Raw genomic sequence first — 26195 nt, forward strand, 5'->3', positions numbered from 1 at the left:
TATGAGATTGTCTAGATTGTAAAGAAATAATCTTAATGCGTCATCATATTAAAAAATAATATAGCTGTAAAATAATGAGGTAAGGTATATCATACAAACCAGAGTAACTAAGATTTATAAACGAGGCTGAGTAAACTAGAAGTTTTCTTGATGAAGGAGAACTCATTAGGTCAATAGAAGCTCACTAGAAGTTTCATATATGGAAAGAGTCTCTAGCCTAATGATGATAAATGATCCTATAAATACCCATGAATTATGTCATTTTGTTATGACTAGGATAGAAAACTTATTCAAAGAATAGGTGTAGCCAAACCTTCCATTCAAGTGACTTCAAATTTAAGTAATGGAAGTTTGAAGTATTGCTCTATTTCCATTGTGTATCTTTTGGCTAACATCTTTAGTGTATATATCATGATGCTTTAATATGATGAAATTAGTCTCTTGAAACCATCTATTTACAACACTTTTAGTGTTTAGCCACAGCATTTTAATGTATAATGATGCATGACTTATAGCATATAGAATACCCAATATAAGGATATATCCAACTTATATTGTTTACATTGCTTCTCTATTTGTAACATATGGCAAAAATATCACTAACAATTTGGATAAGAGATGTTATCTCTTTACCACCTGTATAAAATTTCCAAGAATTTCATTTGCCTTGAAAGTTTTGGCATCAAACAAGGAAAAGAAAGGATTGGGAGCAAGTATATAAGCTCAAGTAACCTAAATGTTTTTTTGTTAAGATGCTTATATAATTCTATATTTGATGTTAGACCTGTCAAATAGTTTTTTTAATCTAAGAAATTATTTTGATTTTTGAACTGAATTATTGAATGGAGCAATAATGGTTGCATTTGGCAGACAAGGATAGTAGCTATCAAGATAGTCAAGCATGATTAGACTGTTGCATTCACTTTTAGATATTTAATAATCTTTTATACCTAAACCTTTTTAATTATAGATAATTTTCTATAAGAAATTTTGTTTTTGGTGCATACACAAATACTTCTTGGATCTTAAAATAAGACAGGGGAACTTAGTGGATGAGACTCCCATCAATGTACATTTATAAAGGGTCAATATACCCAAATTTATTTTTATGAATAGAGAGATTATTTATATAATTCTGATTTGTTTGCTTAGGATTCTCTTTTGGATAATTCCAAAATTATGAACAAGGAAGTAGGAACCTCCAAAGTGTTGTTCATAGCATAAAGCTAGCAAAAACAAAAAAACAAAACCTAAGTTTTTAAAATTGCATAGATCCTATCACCTTGGGAGAGCGAAGTTTTTTTTTTTAATATAGTTAACAAATAGGGATCATCATGATTCACTAATTTCTTTCTGAAATATTTCAAAAAAAATCCAAAACTAAATTATTGTTTTCTTGGATTAATCAAATGAGGATATCATTCGAACAAATATGTTCTGAAATGTATGCATTAAATTAGGAATATATCATTCTTTGGATTCCCGCTTCGGTTTGCCATTTTCATTCTCTTTTCATGTTCTTACCCGTAGCCACTCTCTCTCTTAAGCCGCTCGTCTTGGACAAAGTCGTCTTCCACTTCGAACCAGACGCCGACACCTGTGACTCGGCCTCGGCGGACCCCAAACCACTTTCCCAATTCGCTTTATTCCATCGGGAATACCTCACGGCCAGAATTGGAAGGCGATCTCTTCCAACGCCACTTGTATAGGGTTCCTCGTCCCTCTCCCTCCCCCCTCACCATTCGAGCTATCTCAAAAGGTAGGGGTCGACCAGAAGCGGTTCGAATAGAACGAATTGGGCGCTAATCGAAGCTCCAAGTGAGTCCTCTTATATCCTCTTTTTTGTTTTCTCAGTTTCCTCTCCTTTTTTCCCTTTTCCAAAATTCGCTTTTTCGCCCTATTCTCCTCTAATTTGGGACTGGAATCGTGATATGCTCCCTGTCTTCGAAACCTGGTGTTTCTCTGGCTTGTTCTTCTCTCTTTTTCATCCGTCTTTGCTCTTCCGACGCGAAAGATGCGATTTTTATGGTTTTTTCATCTTCCATTGATTTCAGCTTGTTACCCTCCACTCTCAGCTTATTAAGTTTTGCGGTGTTTCGTGCTTAATTTGGATTTGTGTTTCGAAGAAAATGAAAAGATCTTTCTGCTAAAAGAGAAGATTTTGATTCCAGGGAGGAGAATGGCGGAGTTAGCGGGGAGTGATACTTTTGTGGGGAACGCTGATGATGCGAATTGGATGCCGAAAGTGGATATGGAATTTAAGACCGATGAGGAGGCTTACCAATTTTATAACAATTATGCTAAGGTAGTGGGGTTCAGTGTCCGGAAAGCTTGGATTAACCGGCGGGCATCGGGAGTTGTCATATCGAGGACTTACGTCTGCCATAAAGAAGGTTATCAGGGGAACAGGAGAGATGAGAGTGAGGTGAAGAAACCCCGGCAGAATGAGCGGACTGGCTGCCTTGCACATTTGACAATCAAAATTACAGAAAATGGGACATATCGGATTAGTGAATTTCACCCAATGCACAACCATGAGCTTGTAGCACCAGGGAAAGCTCACGCGTTGAAGTCACATAGAGTTGCAAAACGGTCTCGAGCTGCTGTTGCCGGAATGATGGCATCACAGAGGGCGAAGATTGAGTATTTGGTAAGGCAAGCTGGGGGATATCGGCAGGTCAGGTTCTTCTCTGTGGAGGATGCTGCCAACAAGAGTTGGGCACCGAAAGTCGATATGGAGTTTGAAAATGACGAGAAGGCTTATCAGTTTTATAATGAATATGCGAGAAGGATTGGTTTCGACGTAAGAAAGGCTTGGATTAACCGAAAAGCTTCAGGGGTGATTATTTCCAGGACATATGTATGTTATAAGGAAGGCTTTCATGGAAACAAGAAAAATGAGAGCCAGGTACAACAACATCGACTGCGATCAAGTGAGAGAACAGGTTGTCATGCTCGTATGACCATTAAACTTGCTAAGAACGGTAGATATCGTGTGAGTGAATTTTACTGGGACCACAACCATGAGTTTGTGACAGCACGAACAGCTCACACATTAAAATCACACAGAACTGCTAACAGGGCTCGATTTCATGAAGTGGACTGTGAGGATGACTCTAGGGTGGAACCCATAGCTAAAGATGAGAATTTGAGTGAACTGACTGTTGCCAATCAACAGGGCGATCTTCTTCCTTCCCACTGTAAGAATTATTTGCATGCCAAGCGTAAGGATACCCCGAAGCCAGGAGATGTAGGTGCTATGTTGCAGTACTTGCAAGGGAGACAAGTCGATGACCCTGCATTTTATTATGCAATACATCTTGACAGTGAAGATCAAGTAACATGCTTTTTCTGGAGGGACGGGAGGTCTGCTGTTGACTATGGCTACTTTGGTGACGTGGTCTGCTTTGATACATCATATAAAATAAATAATTATGGCAGGCCCTTAGCTCTATTCTATGGTGTAAATCATCATAAGCAAATTGTTGTTTTTGGTACAGCATTGATGTATGATGATACTGAAGAGTGTTTCAAGTGGTTGTTTGAGACTTTCAAAAGTGCAATGAATGGAAAGGAACCAAATGTAGTCCTAACAGATCAAAATATGGCAATTACCAATGCTCTTGATCTCGTTTGGCATGGTACAAAACATCGAGGATGTGCGTGGCATATGTACCAAAATGCAACAAAATACTTGGCTCAGGTCTTTCAAGGTTCCAGGACTTTTGCATCTGACTTCCGTAAATGTCTCTATGACTGTGAGGATGATGAAGAGTTTGCCTCAGAATGGATAAAGATGTTAGAGAAGTATGATCTCAAAGAAAATATATGGTTGAAGAAATTGTTTGATGAGAGGGACAATTGGTCGGTGGCATGTGGGCGAGGAATGTTCTGTGCAGACATGTGTAGCACTCAACGTACAGAAAGCTTGAGCAGCATGCTAAAGGAGCACTTGAGACAAGAAAATGATCTCTTACAATTCCTTGGGAATTATGAAAGAGTGTTGTATGGACGGAGATATGAAGAATTACTGGCTGATCATCATGCCACTGAAAGTAACTCATTAGTAGCTTCTTCACGAATGTTGAGGCAAGCCGCAAATATATACACACCAGCTGTCTTTGACATTTTCCAAAAGGAGTTTGAGTTGTCACTCGACTGCATGGTATACAATGCTGGCATGGTAGAGACAACCTATGAATATAAGGTTACATCCGAGGGGAGCCTGAAAGTGCACTTGGTAAGACTAAACCCTCTTGATGGTACTCTGGTTTGCAGCTGCAAAAAGTTTGAGTTTGTGGGAATCCAATGTCGGCATGTCCTAAAAGCACTTGATGTTACAAATATCAAAGAGCTTCCACTAAGATATTTCTTGAAGAGGTGGAGGAAGGATGCCAAGGTCATCTCCTTGAGAGACATGCATGGGCTTGCAACTGACAATGAACTCAAGTCAACCAGAGTCAAACGTTTCAGCTCCCTGTGCCATATTTTTAGCATAATTACATCTAAGGCAGCAGAAACTGTTGAGGGTTGCAAATTTATTGAAAGCCAGTCAGATCAATTGTTAGTTAGTGTATACCAAATTTTACAAACACAATTAGAAGGACCTCAATTTGCTTAAGTGTTTTTTTCCTGTTCTGCACTTTGGACTTTATGCTTAATATTCTTAACTGTGGATATATTTTTACCCGAGTCTGATGCAGGAAGCTTTGAATTTAACCAGGTAGTGTAATTTTTGGATTGCTTTTGCCAAGTAATATGCATTGAGATCATTTGTGATTGGCCAAATCTCGTAGTTGACTGGATAATTAGTAGGGCATGTCATAGCAACATTTGACATGGATGAAGACTTTCTGAAGTATTTAAGATGCATCGAGGATTGGAGTGTGTTTAGGCCCATGTGATCATTGGTCATCTTTCAGTGCCATTGAGGACCCTACTCACTTGGACTCCTACCAATATTGGTCAAGACTGCAATATTTGACAAATATGATTCAGTCAAAGGACTACAGTGTGGAATATTCTTGAGTCTGTTCTGTTAGTACTTTCATCCTATACAGTCACTTGGAGTTGGAGGCAACATAACCCTCTTTCATTACCAATCTATTTATACTACTTATAACCATCTCTTGTGTGGCATTGTTGAATTTGTGATGTAAAGAAAGAAACCAAGGATGGTTTTGGTATCTCCTTTCTTTTGATCAGGTGCTGTAAAGAAAGATTCAATCTTTCTTTTGAATCTATTTATACTAATTCAAGTTTTTATCAGAATAAACAATTACTGCAATTTCCATTTTGATTTCCAGTTAGAAAGTATTTATCTCATGCCACATCAGTTGTCAGAATTTCCTTATCAAAGTTTGTAACTGCTGAAACATTTGAGTTGCGATTTGCAGGTTTTGTTCAGCCGAATAAGGGCCGTAGTGCTTGTATTCTGACTTTTGGTGCTTATGATGCAGATCGAATTCATAGGTATGTCATAGAGTTATAGATTGCTGAGTACACTAATTTGCTCTGCTATTCTGATCCTAAAATAAGCCTTATAAACTCTGTTTAGAGCTATACATTTAGATACTGATCCTTTGTTTTTCAATATATCTTGATCAGAACATCATGACTTCATCTAGCTTATGTATTTGATTCAATTTGGTTATTCTATTTGCAGAAGAAGAATTTTATCCTTACAAATCTCATACAAGAAATATATATCTCCAGATTAACATGATGACCCAGCAAGGATACTGGCTTTTGAAGAGTTTAGTTAATAAAAATATAGTGGGGCTTCAAAGAGTTTGATGTTTGAAGTTTCTCGCTTTATATTATTGTTGACATTAAGTTGCAGTTGGCTGGTTTACATTGAAGTCTGCATTTAGAGGAGGAATGCTCATTGACATGTCTCAGGTATGATCTATTGCTTTGTATAATTGTTTAGCTAAATTCAAGTTATTCTCTGTGATGAATATTTATTGATCATGCAGACAATTATTGTCCTTTCCGTGTAACAGATTATATAGTTACCTTTTAACTAATTTTGATGGGCGTGCCCTTCTTATTTGACTCAATAAATTTGGTTATGCGGTAGAGAACGTCCCTAGTTTTAACTTTTACCATAGAGCATCTAAATTTTTTTTTACTTTCTTATCACAGGACCTTCCTCTTGACTAAATGCTTATTTTGCATTTTAAAAATCATCAGCTAATTTTTTCTTTTTTTCACTTTTTCAGTTGGTCATCTCAGTTTTTAACTGGTTGACCCCTCATGTTGCTTTTGCCATAATTTTTTCAATACAAAAAAATCAATTGAAAAACAAGGTTTTAAATCTTGATCTAGTACCCAATGTGGGTTCTTGGGAGGATTGGTACAGCTAGGTGTCCCATGTATCAAGTGGAGGTAGGGGAGGAAGAAGAGCAGGCAAAGGAGTAGAAGATGTCAACAATGATACAATGGAGAGGGGGTGGAGGTGGCGATACCCAGAGAAGGTGGAGAGAGAAAGAAAAAGAAAGAGAATCGGACAGATGTGAGGTGGCTGAGAGAGAGAGAAATAGACAGAGAAGAGATAACTGCACATATCTATAATTTTCTGAAGGAAAAAAAATATATAAATTTGAGCACCACTACCAGGTGGCGCAACTCATATTTGGTGAAATTGTTCAAAAATGGTTTGGTTTATGTTTTGATTGGTTGTGAGACTGGTAAATATCGATTATTTTAAATTTGTTCAAAAGTAATGTAATTCATACAAATATGAGCAGACTTAAAAGGTTACGGCTTAAGCAATCATAACTGAGTTGTAGATGATTAAATCGATTGTCAACAAGGATGAAACATAATTCTGATGTAATTTGAAACAATTAGACACAACTTTGACACAATTCATTCTGGACTAGCACTAAGAAAGGTAGGAAATAAGGCACCACTGATAAAAGTTTAAAAATATTCATAAATATAATGTGTATAAGATGCATTCATATGCATTCTAGTGATCACTATTGCTTTAAGTTCAACAGGCATACAATTTTTTTAATTGAGCGTGAGCCAAATATCAAAAGTTTGGACCTAAGAACTCATTAAACTAATAGATAAAAGCAATTCATACAAACATCAGGTGGTGAATTACCTTTTCAAAAAAATATCTGCTACATTCTTCCTAACAAAATTAGCTAATTTATGGGCTGTGCAGTTAGAATTTTTAGTGACAGGACTCTATCCAGTGAAAGCAACAACCTTCACATGATGAAAGATATCTTGACACAAGTTTCTCAGGTGCCAAGGGAGATGGGAGGGATTGGACAACATGATGAGGTTCTGAGAATCCGGTCTGAGCCAAGAAACAGGTTACTTGCTTTACGGTTGGAACATCCAGCGATTAAAGTGTTTCCGTGTGTATCTGTGAGAATGAAGCCAATTCCATCAGAGGAACAATTAGCCTTGAATGAGCCATCACAATTTAGGAAGTAGAGTGTTGGCGGGATCATTGTCAGTGTTAGAATGGTTAGTTTCCCCATTGGATTGTGGATGGTGGTTGCGAAAGTGGCTTTTGTTTAGCTTCTTCTGTAGGAGCCAAAGACAATTAGGTAACAGGGCTTGCAGAGTAGCTGTAACACCCCTGATTAGTCCCACATCGAAAGTGGGCAAGATTAAGATTGGCTTATAAGGGTCTGATGAGTGTACTACTATCAACTTCAGCTTAAGTATTTTGGTCAGTGGTTTAGACCAAACGAAGTTGATAGGCCAGTTAGCCTATCAGGCCCGAGTCATAATATTTGGTATCAGAGCCGACCTAGCATTTGGGCATGATGAGGGGGCTCGATTAGGAAAGGGCTACCTGTAGACGGAGTCAAAGGACTCGTCACGGCGTGGAGCCACCAATGGGCTATGCCTCACATGCACTATGCTAGGGTTTGATCTGGGTTATGTTGGGGCTTGACGAGGACGTCAAGCCTTTGAGTGGGGGTGATTGTAACACCCCTGATTAGTCCCACATCGAAAGTGGGCAAGATTAAGATTGGCTTATAAGGGTCTGATGAGTGTACTACTATCAACTTCAGCTTAAGCATTTTGGTCAGTGGTTTAGACCAAACGAAGTTGATAGGCCAGTTAGCCTATCAGGCCCGAGTCAAACGAAGTTGAAGTTTTATCTAGGTTGTTGTCTTCATCTAGCTAGGCAACACTGTGCCAATTGTCATAACACTGGAACACATAAGTCAATCCAGTTTGTAAGTTAAATATGTTAAAAACATAAGAAATAAGGGTTAAAATGTTAAATATTTAAGAATATTTATACAAACCTTTGGGTAATTTGTGTATGATGTTTTCATAAATATTTAGTGATCAGTAATGCTGTAGGTATAAAAGGAGTGCAACTAATGTTAATATGAACCTACTTTTCAAAAGTTCGGTTCTAAACACATCCTAAATGTGTCGTAGGCAATTAAATTGAAGATCAACCAAAATCAAATACAATTTTGGAAGAATTTGATATTCTTTTGACATAGTTTATGCTGAAAATGTCCAAAAGGTATCGGTTCACCAAGGCAGCAATTTTTTGCTATTCTAGTTAAAAGTGCATGTGTTTATACAGGGTCAGTGAAGATTTTTTTTCATTAATTAGATGATACTTAGACAATCATCAGATAACAATTATTTTGGTTTATAAGACAAAATTAAGAATACAAAAATATACTATGCCCACTGCAGGTATATTCTCTACTAGAAACGTATGAAGGTGTTATTCCAGTTCATGCAACAGTTATTTGAGATCAAGGGTTCCAGATTCCTGCCAAAGTCTGTTCCAGAATCTATGTTGACAGCAAATCAATAGCAATGGCCTTGAAGAAGATGGCATCAACATCATAAAATATGGCTCCACTGCTAGAGCTCACATAGGGAGAAAATTCATCAGCTGAATTCAGTTTTCTGCTGTTTCCAGGAAAAAGATCACAGGTGATCAAGAAATAGAATGAATCAGTGGTAACTTGGCTACTGTGAGTTGGGCCTTGCTGAGTGGAACAGTTCTGACCTTTGTTACCAATTTAGCGTTAATGTTTTGCTTCAGAGATTTTTTGCCTGACTGTTGTTTGAAGCTGAACAAGCTTTTCTACCAGTGATACATGTTCAAGTGTTTTTGGATTCCTAATAGAAACCAAATCACTTGGATAACAAGGTTACTTCACTGGTAAGTAACTCCAAGTAAGAAAAAGAACCTTCCAGAATTATCTTATGTATCTTAAAGTTTTAATGATGGAAGGTATAGAGAAAAAACACTCTCAGTGGCTTAATATTTTTGCCAGTAGATTTAGAAAGTTTGAGATGAAAGTTTATGTAAGAACGTGTACAAGAAGTTTTGAACTGAGTTGAGATGATATATAAGAGATCTATTTCTTGTATTTTTTTATTGTATATAATAAAGAATTTGAGTGTTTTACGTAAATTTTATATTCCATTATTTTGGGTTTGTGTTTTTATTGTTGATTATTAGGATTGTTCTTTTGCTAGTAAAGCCTTCACTTGAACAAATGATATCAGAATCAAAAGGATTATTTTGATTGTTATTTTCACATGGAAAATTTTGATAAAAGAAATAGTTTCACCTAATGATAATAATTTTTTTTATATTTTATTTGATTTAGTAATATGAGATTAACTCTCTTGTAATAATTTTTTTTATTTTCTTTGATATAGTAATACTAAGATTCTCTCTCGGATTTTATTTTCTTAAGCACGACCACAGTAGAAGATTTCATTGATTGAGACAGACGAAAACATGAGATCTGCTCACTGGTGCATAAAATAGACGTCATACTCGACGATGGCGTCGCCGGCGTTGGCATCGAGCCGATGGTTCTTCGCCAAGTCGTAGTCGCGGGCGAAAAGGAAGAGTCCGGTCCCTTCGACCACCGCCATCTCCTTTTCACCTCATGAAGCGGTGAGCATGCTGCCGTTGTAGTTCCCCCGACCGAACACCAAGTTCATGGCTCGGAGAAAGGCCACCTCCTGCAGGCACGCCGACGCGTAGAACCCCGGCGCCCGGCCGACGGGCGTTGACGTCAGCTCGGGGCCTTCCGTGAGCAAGTCATCTATCACGGTGACCATCGGTGGATTGGTGACGCGAACGGCGGTGGCGTTACGACCGTCGAGGATGTCGTGGAAGTAGAAGTGGAGGTGGCACGGCTTCTGCTTTAGTTCACCATGAGCTCTTGTGGTCTCAGAACCACCGTTGGCCGCAAAGGACGAAAGGAGTAGAATCACAAGAACGAGGAAGGAAGAGGTGAAGCACACCGTTATCCATATGGTCAGTGTGTGTGACTGGCTGTGGTGGCGCTCCGGTCGGTCCATTCTTTCCAACCGCGAGAAACAAAGGACAAACTGCGCTGCTTACAACCAGTAAAGGGCATTGAATAGGGAAGAAGAGAACACAGACCGGCAGATGATGTTGGATTTGTGTGGCACAAGGGATGGTGGAGTGCAGCTGGAGGTGAGATGCTAATGCTTTATTCAATCGTGATTTTACCGATGGAAGCGTAACAATAATAGAGAAAAAGATACTTGACGATATTGGTAGGAGCTGTATGTGATTGATAAGAGATGAGACAAAATGAGAGGAGGAAGATACTTGACCTAGATGTCAATGCTTTGCATCTGCATTAGTACCACTCAGTAACTGTGTTGACGCTGATGCAAATGTAGAGCGTTACTTGGTATCTGCATCGGCGCCGACGTATATGTAGATGCAAAGCAACGTTGTTCTACATCTGTGTCGACATCGACAACGATACAAAGAAGGATGATGCTATTCTACATCTACGTCGGCATTGACATAGTTGTTGAGCGATGCTAACGTAAATGGAGAGAGTTGGCATCTACGTCGTTCTCTTCCTCCTCTCCTTTTACCTCACCTCTCATCATCACACTCTCTCTCCTCATCCATAATAACTACCCGTAGCTCTCAATGGTGTTGTTGTATGCCATCACCAAAAATATAATTGGGATGTTAAAAGTATCTTTTTACCCTTTTTTTCATGCTTTTATTTGTAAAATCAATGAAGTTAAAATAAACATAACTAAATGTTTCACCTTTATATTTATAGAGATTCCAATGTAAATTTTTTAAATTCAGATAGCGAAATACTAAAGAGATCTAACTGGTAATATGTAATTAACCTTACATGACCCGCCGGATTAAGAGTTAGGTTGAGCAGGGAAGAAGAGTAGGCTGGGGAGCATATACCTGAAAGCAAAGGTTTACGTTCTTTATCTTGGTTTAAAGTATTTCTTTATAGCAATATTTCTTTAGTATCAAATATTATATAATATGTATAACGAATATTTATAGCAACACTATATTTATAGCAATAAATATCTCGAGTGATATTTATTGTATTTGTTTCTCCTCTTGCAAGAAATGCTGAGGCCTCTTTTCAATAAATAGATTTTCAAAAATAATGAGATATTTTTTAATATTTTGAAATAATTAGACATTTAAAATATGGCACGTTTGAAAGCTTATAGTGTTAAAAATTAAACGTTGAAACGAAGGATATGTTAGAGATCATCCTTTATGTCGGAAGTTCGAACATTAGTGAATCAAAGGTCATGATGAAATTGATATACCGAAAGATTGAACGATGAATCTTCTGTTCGAACATTAGTGAATCAAAGGTCATGATGAAATTGATATACCGAAAGATTGAACGATGAATCAGAAGATGAATGCCAAAAAAAAAAAAAAGTATAAAAAGCTTTGATGATGTCTAATTAACCTGCAAATAAGAGTAGCTGACATCTGCTCCCTTGTCTAATTTCTCTGACTCAAAATCAAATATCTAGCAATTAAAATCTATCACTAAATTCAGTCCATGACACATTTATATTCATATATTAATCACAAAATATATTAAAATATCCAGCTGACAACTCTGCATTAAGTTCTGCCTCCAGATTAGACACATTTCTGCTCCCCAAATTCAAACACATTTCTTAAAATACATTAGAATTCATTTATCTTTACTAATATTGGCCTTAACCACATAACCTGCCAAGTGCATTTTATTTAAGCATCTGATATGCCAGGCAGAAAGGAGTAAATTTGCCTTGACTTGCAGCTCTGTGCATTTCCTCTTAAGATACCGCAGATTCATGCATATAACTTTGCAAGGTCATCAGCATATGCCTTTTTAATGGCTTCTCTCTTGATCTTGAGTGCAGCAGTGACCAGTCCAGATTCGGGTGTCCATGGTTCAGGAATCAACTTGATCTTAGCTGGGATCTCAAACTTATCCAAACGTGCTTGTTTTGCCACCTGTATTCAAATAAAACAAAAGAACTAATAATTGTACTCGAATAACACATGGCTATCGACCTGCTAGTGCCGAACATGGCTAGGCACACATAATTTACCTAAGTTGTCTAGCTGGCATTCAAGGGCATCAGAAAAATTATGAGCTAGAGGTACATAAGATCGATGATCCAATGGAGGTTTGTTCTTTGAAGATGTGTGTTATCAACATACATTTATAAGAACCATAGATCAAAAAATAAATCTGAATTAGGGAAACAGTTTACAGTTTTCCTGCATATAAATATGAAAAACTTTTTTATAGTAATATTAGAGCACACAACTATATTGTTTAATATTCAGAGATGTCATAATTATTCAATTGAAGTCAACTTTTGATAAGCGCAGTCAACCAATTAGGAAATATCTCCTAAGATAAATATATACTAAAAGAATTACTTGGTGACCAACCTGACATAGCAGAAGACAAACTTGAATATCATAGATGGAGGTAAACAAGAGATGCAAACCTTAAACAGTGAACCATGAACTTCTTTCACAGTTTCCGCTTTTTGGCATAAATCTGAAAAATCACTGTAGATTATTCCCTGCTTTGAAGCCCAATCTTCCAAGGCACGTTGTGCAGCAACAACAAGTGCAACACAGAAACTATGGTAAGGATCAGCATGCAGCATGATGCTATCCACATAGGGACTCGCAATTAAGACAGACTCAATCTGCAAAACAGAACATTAGTTTTTTAAACTAAAAGATTAACATATAGACATATTGTCCTACCTTTCCCAGAGAGACATATTCGCCATGCTGAAGTTTCACTATATCTTTTTTACGATCAATGATTTCTAGGCAGCCATCAGGGTGAAACCTTCCAATATCACCAGTGTAAAACCAATGCATTCCTCTCTCATCAACCTTTTCAGTAGGACATAAGAAGCACCAGATTAGCCACAAAAGAAAAAACATTTGACATTACATGCAAGTCAGCAACAATGCAAGTGACCAACCTTGTAAACTTCCTTTGTTTTCTCTTCCATTTTGTAGTATCCAAGAGTGATATTTGGACCTCCGATGACAATCTCCCCTCTAGGCATTGGTAAATCTTTAACTAAATATCCACCTTCTGACCAATCAATCAACTGAAACCAAAATATGTTTTCTGTAAATAAGTCAACTGTAACCAAAAGAAAGGTTATAAAAATAAGAAGCTAAACTAAGATAAAATGAATTAGTTATCGACTATTGATCAATAAATGTCCTGTGAAGATCAAAATTCTATTTGGGTACAAAGACACAATGCAATTTTTTTTTCCTTCAAGAAATGTGAAAGAGCAAATGTAGAAATTCATCATGAAGAATTGGAGATTCTTCAATTCTGCAGCTTTCGATATCAAATTTATTGCATCTAACAAGGAGACAAATTTTCTGGCAACTTTAAAACCTAACAGTGCCAGCAATTTGATAGAAGATAAATAATTTATGGACATTGAAAAGTGTTCTAATAAAACATGAATTTGCTTTCATTTCAGCAGAATTTTTAAGTAGAAGTTCTTCTATTTATCATTTCGATTCTCCTTGATTTTGAGACTGGAATAGGAGATAACCTAGTCATATAGGAAAACTGGATTTGAAAGTGGTACTTGACATCATCAAGGCATTGGTGGTAAGGTTGGATCTTGGTACAATAGTAAGGTTGCTCTTTCATGACATGGGAGACCAAGGTTCAAGTCACGAAATCAGCTTCTTTAAGTTTTTAAAGGTACTGCTATGTATGTTGGCCCTCCCTAGACCCCGCATTGGCGGGAGCGAGCCGCGTGCATTGGTTACGCCCTTTTTACTTGATATCACCAAGGCATATGTAGTGCATAGACCAACATATAGGATCCATGATTTCACATTAAAAATGAAATCAGCATTATACCTTCAACATTTGATCAAGCAGTGAATTTTTCAAAGACTGCAGTTACACAGCATTTGAATGTTACTAACCTAAAGAATTACCACAGATACCATGTTGTATCAATAAAAGCAAACTTAGGTGTACAAAATCTAATGGAAAAAAAACTCTAAATTGGTTTAGCATAAAAGTTCACTTTGTAGTATCACATTAAAAATCTGATAAAGACAAAAAAGAAAGTCATCCGAGACGAAACAAAATAGGTTATAGCATCAATAAGTGAGACTAGTTCTAGCAATACATAAGATAGAAACACATTAGATTTTGTTAGCATGACAATTGTGTAATGTCAGAGATGGCATATGCAAAGAATGCTAGAGCAAGACGAATCAGGGAGGAGATCCAATCATGCTAAAGATTTGAGATATGTGCTAAAACAACCTAAGAATATCTACGTAAACTTTCCAATAGAAAAAATTTGGAGGTTGCGTTTGTATATGCTTTCCATGAGTAGCCTTGTAGTAGCATATTTAAATTGTTAATGATACAAATACAATATAGAGAATATTATGCAGTTAATCAACTCGAACTAACATCACTTCATGGACTGTAGCTATTTCCCCCAATCATGAAGTTATAATAGGAAATCGTACAACTGGAAGCTAAAAGGACTACAAGTAAAAGTAGTATAGAAGAATAATCTTAAACTAGCCTGCATAAGAACCTTGCAAAAAATAATAACAAACAAAAAGGAAACCAGCAATCTCATAGATGCCTTTTAAACAAAAAAGGGGTGGTTTATCATGCCAATTGAGAAGGCAATGTCCTCATTCGGATAACAGCAAGATGTTTACGCATCCTCACCTTGACATATGAACATGGAAGTGGAGCACCCACACGGCCAACAGATATGTCATCATGTTCTGAAAATGAACCGCCAGCACAAGTTTCCGTCAAACCATATACTTGCGCTATTGGAGCCCTGACAAATATTTGAGGTCATTTACAAGGTTTAAGGCATTGAAGCTCCTATAGATCTACACAAATGCAAGATACAAATATTGATAGTAAAGGAAATTTAACAAGTTACATAATAGGCAATTAAAGTTCTGTGCATCAACTCCATAACATCATTTCCCAGGTTCTGCTGCAACAATGTTCATTCAGCAGGTATATGGCTTAAAGTGTGTGTCATCTTCAGTCATGCATGGTTAATTTAGCGCTTCTTATATTTCTTTGAAAATGAGTTGGATGATAGAAGGCTTAAGTAGTGCATAGAAAAGACAGTGAAGAGATAAAAGCATTAAACTAATTTGCATATATCATCACCACATCTCTCTCATCCTCTCCCATTATAAAGTCAAAATTGTGTCCGAATTAAGCAATCATTATGTTCTCCTAAATTAAGCTTTAAAAATTAGTATGGAAAGAAAAAAAATCTTGTCATCACTATCATTGCAAGCTTTGAGATCATTGCCAAGGTAAGCAAACCATACAAATAATCCATCTTATGTATATCGATCAGTTATAAAGTCTTGATTTGCATCAAAACATTAGCATCAAATTTCTTGAAATAATCTCAAATTATCAAATCCATCGGATAAAATAACTATCTATAAAATTCTTCACATATTAATCTTGACATTTTCATCAAACAATTTATCAACATCATTATATATAGGCGTTAAATAGATGTGCACTATGTATCAATATTAATGATATCTTCATCTGAATCTTTAATAATCAATAATGTATGTGGCTTTGTGAACTATTTCACATCAAGAGGAAAAAGATATCTGTATATTTGTATTCATCCTTGATTATCTTGCTTTTGTGCAAATGTCAATAAGATCAATCTCAATATAAACACTAATATGATAATTGGTTGTACTTATTAAACCATCTTTCATTCAGTTAATAATTTCATTTTCATTTAACTTTTTATCCTACAACCCATCATGCTGGTTACCGCTTTCAAAATAACCTCTGGTGGCATAGGAGGAAATAAATCTCATTAAAAGCAACCAAGATTCTCCCATAATTATTGCTTTGAAAATCCATGGAAAATAATTTTTCTATCACCTGATAGGTGAACAGTATGTTCTGTTATTTTCTTCTTAATTAAGAAGTAACTCTTCCTTTTGTTCTTATAGAAGTGCTTCAAACTTTTAGTAAATCTGCAACATCTCCAAGGCATTCAGAACTAGATTTTTCAAGTTTTCTAATTCAAGTAGATCTTTATCTTAACGTTCCACATCCAATAAATATCTAAAAACACAAGAAATCCATTCTATACCTTCAACTTTGCTCCTCGAATGATAAATCAGTATTCAATTTGATAATCGACGACTGTGATCTCTGTCATCAATCAACTCCTACGTATTAGCTCTCTTCTTTGATGGTTGTCAAGATCAATATACGCTTCATATATTACTAAAACCATACATACTCTAATACTATGTCAAAACTAATCATAGGTTCTGTTTGGAAAACAAAAAAAATAGAAGAAGACAGAGATGGAGATGAAGTTATTCACCATCACAGGCCAGAGAGAGCAAGCAAATCCCTCTGGCTTGATTCAAATCTACAGTTGTCTGAATAATTAGAACAAATTCTTTCTTAGGATAGGTAACCTTAGTCCAACAAATTCAGCAACATAGGCAGCAGCATCTTTCACTTTCCAAAGAAAAGAATTACCCATTTTCTCCATAGCTTTGGCTTTTATGACTCTAATAGGCGCCGAACAACATTGCACCAGTAATTTTGAATGCTAAAAAGACCGGAGCTTTGTTTCTTGTAGTCAACCTGCAAACAGAGGAGATATCTATTTCAGTGATTGTTGTACCGCCCGACATGGTATGGTACAGATGGTACATACCGGTCCAGGCATGGATCGATATCCAAACCACCCCCGGTCTGGGCGGTCCGATTAAAAGAGTAAAAAAAATTGAAAAGTGGTGGGCCCAGTCCATTTCAGCATTAAAAAAGGGGGGAAAAGGTAAATTAGGGCTCGCAAACACGAACCCTCTTCTCGCATATGATGCCACAGCCTCACCGCTGCAGCGGCGCTGCCTCTTCACTGCTGTGATGCTGCCACTGCCGCTTCAACTGTGACACTGCCGTTGCTGTCGTTGCTTCCTAGGTACACTGCCACTGCATTTCTTATCCTCCTCTTATTTCTTCTTCTTCCTTCTTCCTTATTCCTTTTTCCTTCTTTGTTCCTCCACCACCGCTTCCTCTTCATCCTCTTTTTCTTCCTCATCAAAACACCATTACGGTGTATAGATCAGTACGTACTGTTCCAGCAGATTGCCAAAATGGATCTCGTACCCGAAAAGGCAAACTATAATCTATTTGATCAAGTTAGGAGACCACTTTATATTTTATATGACATCCATGAATTATATATAGCTGTCATTCTCTCAAACTTACAGGATTGCAGTCATATTCACTCGGCTTCCCTCTGATCAGCACCAAAAGACTTTACCGCTCTGCTAGATTTCCTAGCCACATCATCTGCTGAATCCACATAAAATCACTCCTCTCCATAGAAATTACAAATAAGTATGGAAACAGGGGATATCTTTCCTCAGCACCTTCTTGAATTGAAAGGAAAATAAGCCACCAAGCTTCTACTAAAAGAGTAAACCAAAACCTTGTTTTGTTGCGGTGATAGGAGCTTTGACAAAGTTTGACATACCCAGTTTAACAATCTCATGGGGAATAAAAAACAGCTACAATCATTAATGAGAAAGAACTGGTTCACTGAATCAAAAGTTTTCATAAGATCAATCTTCAGAGTTACCTAGGCAATATGCCAGACTTATGTAGTGTATGTAATATCGAGGAAAGAGGGATCTTATGCAAAATCATTCTCCCCTCAAGAAAAGCACTCTTTGACTACTGATGAAAGGAAGGCATGATCGTAGCAATATAGTAGGACCTTATAAACGAATTTGTAAGGTGTCTATCTTATAGCAGACTGATTGTAGTGTTGCATTTACCGAATCCTATCAGGTTTGATCATTGAATTCATCAATCCTATCAGATTTGAACTTTGAATCAGCAATCCTATCAGGATTGATCTTAATGCTACGAGGAAGAATAAACCGCAAATGTGATCACATCTTCATACTTATGTACAGCACATAAGAGCTTGCATAAATGTATATATAGTTGGTTATATAACACTTTCATGCATATGTATAAATCAGCGATTTAAAAAGGCGCAAAGGCGTTCGCCTAGGCGCTCGGGCGAGGCGAGGCCCGAGCGCCTCGCTAATCTTCCAAACAACACGCTTCAAAGAGGCGCCGCCTAGGCGTTCGCCCGAGCCCAGGCGCTGGGCGCTTCGGGCGAGCGCCTGGGTTAACCAAGGCGACCGAACCAGGATTTTAGGTCTGGTTTGGTCCTGGTTCGGTCTCCGGTGGTTAGTTGGTTCAATCGAACCAACTAAAACCGATATCAGTGACAACCCAACCCTAACCCTCGTTGCCGCTGCCGCTCCCGATCCCGATCCCGATCCCCATCCCGCTGCTCACCGCTGTCGTTGCTCGCAAACGCTGTCGCTATCGCCGCTTGCGCCTCCCGTTGCTCGCCGCTATCGCTGCTCACAAACGCTGTCGCTGTCGCCGCTCGCGCCTCCCGCTGCTCGCCGCTGCCGCTGCCTTCTTACACTCCGCTGCCGCCGCTGCTTCCTCTTTTCTTAGTCAGCAGGTTCAGTACCCCCTGACACTTCCTTCTTCTCCTTCTGTTAACAGTATACAGTATATTGTTAATATTTAATACTATAATTTAATTTAATTTTTTAAATAATTATATTTATTAATTATATTATATATTTTTATATTTTAGCGCCTCGCTTCGCTCGGGCGAGCGCCGAGGCGAGAGCCTAGCGCCGCGGGCGTTTTTGGACCTTGGCGCCTAGCACTTTTTAAATCACATGTATAAATCTTGGTTTCAACAATTATTTACTCAAAGACTTCACAGAATTTCATTCCTAAGAGGTCCCACTGTTGATCAGTTCAACACATCCCTAGTAAAAACAGTTTAAGCACCTCTTTTTGATATATTTAGCAATTGACACTCATAAAGTACTCTCTAAGTCGACTTCGCATAATCTAATCTAACACGACAATCAACCCTAAAATTATTAGTACAATATTGGACCCTGGTAAAATGTCCAGCATTCTGATCACTATCAAGTTAAACCTTTCTTAACTGAATAAGGAGAGACACGGAGGAAATACATAATCAGAAGGATTATAAAAGAAAAAGAAAGTAATATACATAATTGAACTCCTTAATCCTTTTTCTTGTTTATTAATGAGTAATTTAAGAAGACAAGTCAGATGGAAAAGATGAGTTCAACATTGGACCATCGCACTATATAAAGAATGGAAACCATAGTTTTCTCAAAAACAGAATACATAAACAAATTGAAAATATTAGTTCAAAATTTACTTCAAATGCATGCTTCTCAACCAAAGTGCAGATGGATTTCCCATATAATTCAAGCACAAGGGTTATCAACAGCACTAGCCTAAAAATAATAAATGTCAAAGAGTGACAATCAGGCGTCGAAACTGACTAGTAGACAAATCTAAGGCCTCTAGAATTAGGATCACAGATATTGACTATCCTCTCGGAGTCTAGAATGAGGTAGAAATTTGGGCGACCAAGATGGGTGCCAATTGCTCAATTTAGAAAGCCTGAACATCTGAAACGCATAATGACTTTTTCGAGGTAAAAAAAAAAGAATATGTTCGTAAACTACTTGTATAATGATGTGCCAGTATTAGATAGCACGCATCTTTTTTAATAAACATAGCATTTATGCTTGAAGCCTGCAACCAAAGCAAAGCACCTGCAACTACTACTGTACATCCAGGAGAATCAAAGTATCAAACTAAAGACATGAAGGTTATACTAACCCAAGACATATGCTGATGAATCTTTGAGTATCACCGGATAGAGGAGCTCCACCCGAGAGTAGAAAACGTACATGTCCTCCTAAAACTGCTCGAATCTTTCTAAAGACAAGAAACTCCCATAAAACCTTCTCTAGACCCCATGCTCCAAACCAACTTCCATTAATTGCAGCCAATCTACGACCATATGCAGCATTAAATAGTTTCTTCGATAATCCACCCTTAGCATCTATCTGAAAAACATACCATATGAAAATTTGTGGCAAAGAATCTTATGAAACAGATTTTATAGTTATCCTTTCCAAGAGATGGCAAGACCTTTTTCCACACACCATCACGAACACGGTCAAGTATAGCAGGTACAGCAGTCATCAGTGTAGGCCTCAAGACTGAAGAATCACCTTTTGTTCCTTTCTTTATCTTGTTTGATGTGTCAGTGAGAGTCAAAGGTGAGCCATACCCTATGGTAGTTCCTGCAGCAACCATTACGTTCTGCACAAGGCATATTCACAAAAGTGTCACTGATGAAGTAAAGATAAACGAAGCTAGACCGTGAGCAAGTTATGATGTCCATCCTGTGTAAATTCATAGGTAGATTGATTTGAAGCCCCTCACCTCTGCTGCAAATTCAAAAATGTGAGCCAGTGGTAGGTATGCCAAGTATATATCTTTGGTCCCAATAGAAGGGACGATAGTCATAACAGCTGAAACTGTAGCTAGAATATTGCCATGTGTCATCATTACTCCCTGCATGAGAAGTCAAGGGAAGAATGTATATTAAACTATAAACACTTCCTTTTGTGGAAATAAAGTCGAATCAATATGTCAAAATAACCAAAAGAAGGGCATTTTTTTCATAACTTATGATGTCCCTCATAAATTCCACATTACTTTATTCACATATTCATAAAAAATCGTTACTAAACAGAATCCTTAATATACAGAAACTTATGACCAACTTGTTAGGGCCAATATGTAACCTGCTTTTCAAGAAGAATCTCCTCATGCTCTGGGACTGGGCAAGAACACAAGATCAAGGGTTGTATACCAGATATCATATCAGTCCATCTTGTCTGGACAGTATGTGTATTTTGCAGCATGCACCAGGGCCGGTACTATCCAGTACAAGACAGTACATGCTCTGTACAACTCAGTTTCTTTTTTCATTTTTCAACCTTTTTAAGTTTTTTTTCTCAAAACTTGATGCATACTAGTGTATTGAGTGTTGGTACACTGGTACAAACTGATAAGAGTACTGGTCTGAGCCCTGACCAGTACAGTACCAAACCTCAATATCATTATGGTAGATGGGATGCATCAAATGCCACATAAGTACCTCAGCTACATGGAATGCAATGTGTGGCAAGGGAAGTCTTTGAAAGAATGTACATTAGAAATAGGTACAGAAATTGTAGAAAACATACATAAATATCGTGCAACTTGAAATGGGCAATATGAAAAAGAAAAGGCTAGATCAACCATATAATTACCAAAATCAATTCCTTGATGAACGAGCAAAGTGGAATACTAGGCAATGTATGATTAATCCAATAGCATTTTCAATCAAAGTTATCAACAATGTCTAGCGCTACCATTTGATCTGACAGCAAAAATTTCATGCCATCGAAACCCTGGTTCCCAAAATTATAACTGAAATAATGAAGACATGCAAGCACGATGCCTTACAAGTACCAATTAGTGACTAGAAAGCTATATATGACCTGCAAGGAAAATGCAATTTGAAGTAAAATATGAGAAGGCAGCAGACCTTTGGCAGACCAGTGCTACCACTTGTATACATTATCACAGCAATATCAGCTGAGCGAGGCAGATCTGCATCCACAGGCTTGTCCCTGCCCAATCTCTCTACTTCGACAAATGATGTTATCATCCAACCAATATTCTTCTGGGCCAATGAAACCTCACTTGGAACACCCTCCTCATCGATATAAATAACACGTTTTACAGTGTTGAGCTGTTTACTTACAAGAGTCAGTTTTTTTAGTTCCTTATGCCCACAAATTACAGTTGAGACTTCTGTCTGAGCCAATCACCAAATAGAACAGATTAGTAAGGGGATTCAAGCCAAGTGTTTGAATGACTAGAGAAGACGACAAAAAAAATGGAATCTAGACAAACAAATTATTAACATGATGTGAAAGTTCATTGTTAGGTTTATCAGCAAGTGAAATGTGTTTTTGGATGCAAAGGTAGTTAATATTCACAAAAGTAGTTCATTGAAACACAGAAATAAACTTTATGCAAGATCAGTAACCTGTAGGAATAAGCTCCACATTGCTATATATACCATGTATCTAAGAAATAAGAAGAGAATATGATAATCTAGTCAAGATTTTCTTGCGCCATTTATTCACTCAGTGGTTTTGTTCATCATCTAACTAAGAAGTCCAAGGTTCACAAGTATCCTTCTCAAAAGTTAGACATCATGGAAGAAGACATGTCCTGAATTTATTGAGAACAACATTTTTCTGCCAGTGTCAGGAAACTGAAGTTTGTCTTAACTCTTAACTCATGCAGGTAATTTTTCAGACAAATATGGGCTAACAAGCTAAAGAATCACTAAAAATTATAAGAAACACCTTTCTTTTAAGTTGTTGTAACCTGTGATGTTGCCTCCAATAATTTTTTTTTCAAGTAATAGACTAAGATAGGCAATCTTGCTCTCAGGATTTCATGTCCTATGATGGTTGCTCAGTGATTTAACAGTTATAGCATTATCTATAAAGGCACTGAAGTCATTTAGATCCAAACAAGCTATGTGTAAAAAACAGAAATTATAATTTCTTCAACCAATCCCATGCAAGTAATTCATATAAAAATACAATTCACAGCTTCCAAATGGGTTCCAATGCAGAGCACAAGTAAAGTCTTCCCAAGTAATTAAACCAAAGAATAACCTAGTATGAGCTGTAGTAAGTTCACTTAACAAAATGTAGATTCCTTTTTCTTATGAGCAGCTACTGTTCGACATGCTTCCACAATATGGTCTAAAATAGAAAAGTATTTAGCTTTCCAGTACTAAAGTCACTTTGATCATTTTATTTCTATTTGACTGCAAAGAAGACAGAATAGTGAAAAAGATATATAGGGAAAAATAGAGAGATATAAAAGGAAACTACTGAGAAAACCAAGCTCTCCTATTACCAGAAATCTCACAGTGAACTCCTCTCTGATACCTCTGAAACAATCAGCATTCACATAAACCCTTCTCGCCAATAGATCTTACAAATTTCATCGCAGCAACATATAAATTTGGGACAAAGAAAATAAAAAAAAAATGGAGAAAATACCTTTCGTAAATATATAAATCACGAATCACAACCAAGGCATACCAGGAGAAGAGTACTACATGAAATAGCTACCAATATATTAAATAAGCATATGATAGATTGAAATATCACATATACTTCTACAAGACTGAACTGAAAACTTTCCAAATGCAACTAGAAGCTCAAAACACATAAACTTCACTGCATACCACACATTCAATCCAACAATTACACAGATGGAGGAAAGCCATGATTTAAATGCAAACCTCATTTAAAGAGTGACAAAGAGCCTCCTCTCCGAGTGAAGTATATATAGTAACAACAGTGACATTCTGCCTGAAGCAACCCTGTTTTAAGAAAAGAAATCAATTATATTAGGAAACTGACAACAACTTCACAACTTCTTGTTGCAAATAAATGCTCCAGCTAAAATTTTATTATGTACTCAGTAAATTTGACAATTTTATTATGAAATCAAGTGTTGAGCATGCATGACAGGAAAACCACCTGTAAGGCAATAAACCACTCTGCCCGTGTATCAGAAAATATTGCGACCCGCTCATTATTTTTGTGACCAACTTGCACTAAACCAGATGCGAAACTGCAAACAGCTTTGAAAGCGTCACCATAATTGACCCATTCATAGTTTCCCAGATGGAGCTTCTCAAAGGATCTTCCATCTCGTCTTACTTCTGTTTCCCTTGCTATAAGTTTCCGAGTTCCAAACAGAGGCCTGTATTCAAAGCGCTTGCAAGATTGTTCAAATAGCTCAGCCAGTGTCGAGATACCTTCCCAGAGAGATTCCACTGGAGAAGTGAAATGGTAGTTTCGAACTGCATATCCAGGTTCTCCACCGACAGTAACTGGCAACCCTCGTTTCTTCACATTGTTGGGTTTCAGTAAGATGATTGAAGCTAGAAGTGCGACTAAAAGTCCAACAATATATGGATTCATCCCTTGAAGATAAGCAATTACTCCGTCGCCGAATTCTCAACAAAATGCAGTCTTTCACAAGGAAGAGATGACTCCATTAGAGCTTCAAGAGATATTTTCACCCCAAAAACAAAAGATTCAAATAGCAACAGTGTTCACCAACAATCACATCATGGTTAGATGGCATCGAAACGTTAACAGTTTAAGAGGCTTCTTTTAACACTTTATAATAACGACAACATTAAAAAATACAAAAATAAAAGCAACGAATTATTTTGGCCCCCGAAGTTGTTCATGATGGAAGGGAGAGAAAGCGAGTGCTTTATATAAACCCAATCTTTCGGGCAACAAAGAAGAAAACAATATTCTCTCAGAAATTATGGTGATCACGGGCAGAAAATATGAATAAAACGCCCACATCAAAATCAATAGTTTTTTTCATGCACTTGAGTCGAAGTCCGAAATCAAAATAAGAAATTAAGAGCGAGGGATCGAGGAGATAGAAAAACGATCGTATTAGCAGCACCTCATAGGCCATGGTAAAAGCGGGGGCGAAATCGATCCGATTCTGCTCTATGAATCCATGGCGGCGAGAAGCAAAGCCGTAGATCTGATGCACCACGAGTTCGAGAGGGGAATATTTAACCGAGGGGCGGGGTTGAGGATTCGTGAGATTGGAGAACTCTGGAAGAGTGGAGACGACGACAATTTTGGGTTCGCGCTCCCTCTCCCTCTACTCAAACTTCCTACGTTGCTCTCTGCTGCCCATATTCTGGCCAGCAATAGTAGCAGTAAAAGCATGCGGATGACTGATTTGGACCCCTCGCTGTCTCTTGCACCGATAGTGCCAGCAAGCAATGCGTGAACGTTGAGGTTTCTAAGGAAAGCCTCACGAGCTGTCTCGAGAACGAAAACGAAACATGGCACCTGAGTTCACGAAGACGACCGCCGACAATCTAATCTTCTCTCTCTCTCTCTCTCTCTCTCTCTGTGACGAGCATCTCTTTTCTTCTTTCGTATTTGTTTTTATTTTCTATTTTATCCCTTGAAATACGACTCTTATATCTAAATCATTTTAATTTATTTTTATATTTAAATATCTTTAATATTTCGATCTATAGATTTAAAAATTATATTAAAATCTCTATAATTATACCTCATCTGATCCTTAGATTTTAAAAAAATTATATTAAAATCTTGATAAATATAAAAATAAAATATTTAATTTTATTTATCTTAACGTTATTGATTTTACCGATGAAAGATATAATACTTGACAATATACACATAAAGAACATGAAATTGATTGAAAAAACGATAATTTTAATGATAATAATGGATGATAACTCTGTAAGTGATTATTATGATGATTGTCAGTAAAAACGATAAGGTGGTCGACCTTATCGATATCATGAATGATACGAAAATAGTAGATAAAAAATAATTTTAACTTAATTTATATCTTTCATCGATAAAATTGATAGTATTATGATAAATAAGATTAAATATTTCACTTTCATAACTATAAAATTTTTAATATAATTTTTTTAAACTAAAGATTGAAATGAGAAAGATGTCTAACTATAAAAATTTTAATTATTTTTTAATATAAGAATCGAAATACTAAGTAGAGACGTAATATGTAGAATTTTCATCAACTATATTCCACTCTAACCCATAATTTCCACTGGTCAATCCAAACTCTAATCCATGCTATTTACTAAACTTTGAATGGATAGATTTGTATTATACTAAAAGTGTTACTATTATATAGCAGATTAAATCAAATCGATCTGAATTTTAGTAGCAAAATATACAATTTGGCAATAATATGTAATAATAATAATAATAAATT

At 36.9% G+C, this 26195-nt stretch overlaps 3 protein-coding genes across 3 annotated transcripts; 1 reads left to right on the forward strand and 2 right to left on the reverse strand.

The window, feature by feature from the left end:
- The first annotated feature begins 1581 nt into the window (after positions 1 to 1581).
- Positions 1582 to 9430, forward strand: LOC103987083 (protein FAR1-RELATED SEQUENCE 12-like). Its single transcript, XM_065092139.1, has 5 exons — positions 1582 to 1818; positions 2172 to 5205; positions 5397 to 5472; positions 5666 to 5901; positions 8698 to 9430. Exon 2 carries the CDS (start codon positions 2180 to 2182, stop codon positions 4619 to 4621), a length of 2442 nt encoding a protein of 813 aa, XP_064948211.1. The 5' UTR covers positions 1582 to 1818; positions 2172 to 2179; the 3' UTR covers positions 4622 to 5205; positions 5397 to 5472; positions 5666 to 5901; positions 8698 to 9430.
- Positions 9431 to 9915: 485 nt separating this feature from the next.
- On the reverse strand, positions 9916 to 10335 carry LOC103989502 (dirigent protein 21-like). The gene has a single exon (XM_065091411.1). The coding sequence runs from the start codon at positions 10333 to 10335 to the stop codon at positions 9916 to 9918; it is 420 nt and encodes a 139-aa protein (XP_064947483.1).
- A 1502-nt stretch (positions 10336 to 11837) lies between these two features.
- Positions 11838 to 25309, reverse strand: LOC103987074 (long chain acyl-CoA synthetase 9, chloroplastic). The gene is made up of 12 exons (XM_009405268.3): positions 24867 to 25309; positions 23915 to 24412; positions 23674 to 23754; positions 21886 to 22158; positions 20733 to 20864; positions 20436 to 20609; positions 20121 to 20350; positions 15054 to 15171; positions 13300 to 13431; positions 13073 to 13207; positions 12805 to 13011; positions 11838 to 12298 (listed from the first exon to the last, which is right to left on the reverse strand). Exons 2-12 carry the CDS (start codon positions 24359 to 24361, stop codon positions 12134 to 12136), a joined length of 2094 nt encoding a protein of 697 aa, XP_009403543.2. The 5' UTR covers positions 24362 to 24412; positions 24867 to 25309; the 3' UTR covers positions 11838 to 12133.
- Between the last annotated feature and the right edge of the window lie 886 nt (positions 25310 to 26195).

This window comes from Musa acuminata, chromosome BXJ2-1 (genome assembly GCF_036884655.1).
Source record: "Musa acuminata AAA Group cultivar baxijiao chromosome BXJ2-1, Cavendish_Baxijiao_AAA, whole genome shotgun sequence".
Classification (NCBI taxonomy): Eukaryota; Viridiplantae; Streptophyta; class Magnoliopsida; order Zingiberales; family Musaceae; genus Musa; species Musa acuminata.

What these genes read in the sequence shown, in the direction of transcription:
- LOC103987083 (XM_065092139.1), top strand. Translation starts at nt 2,180, where the DNA reads ATGGCGGAGTTAGCGGGGAGTGATACTTTTGTGGGGAACGCTGATGAT.
- LOC103989502 (XM_065091411.1), bottom strand. Translation starts at nt 10,335, where the DNA reads ATGGACCGACCGGAGCGCCACCACAGCCAGTCACACACACTGACCATA.
- LOC103987074 (XM_009405268.3), bottom strand. Translation starts at nt 24,361, where the DNA reads ATGAATCCATATATTGTTGGACTTTTAGTCGCACTTCTAGCTTCAATC. An exon ending in TTTTTGAATTTGCAGCAGAG is followed by an intron (nt 20,610 to 20,732) that starts GTGAGGGGCTTC and finishes TGCCTTGTGCAG; the next exon opens with AACGTAATGGTTGCTGCAGG. An exon ending in TTCATCAGCATATGTCTTGG is followed by an intron (nt 15,172 to 20,120) that starts GTTAGTATAACC and finishes AATATTTGTCAG; the next exon opens with GGCTCCAATAGCGCAAGTAT.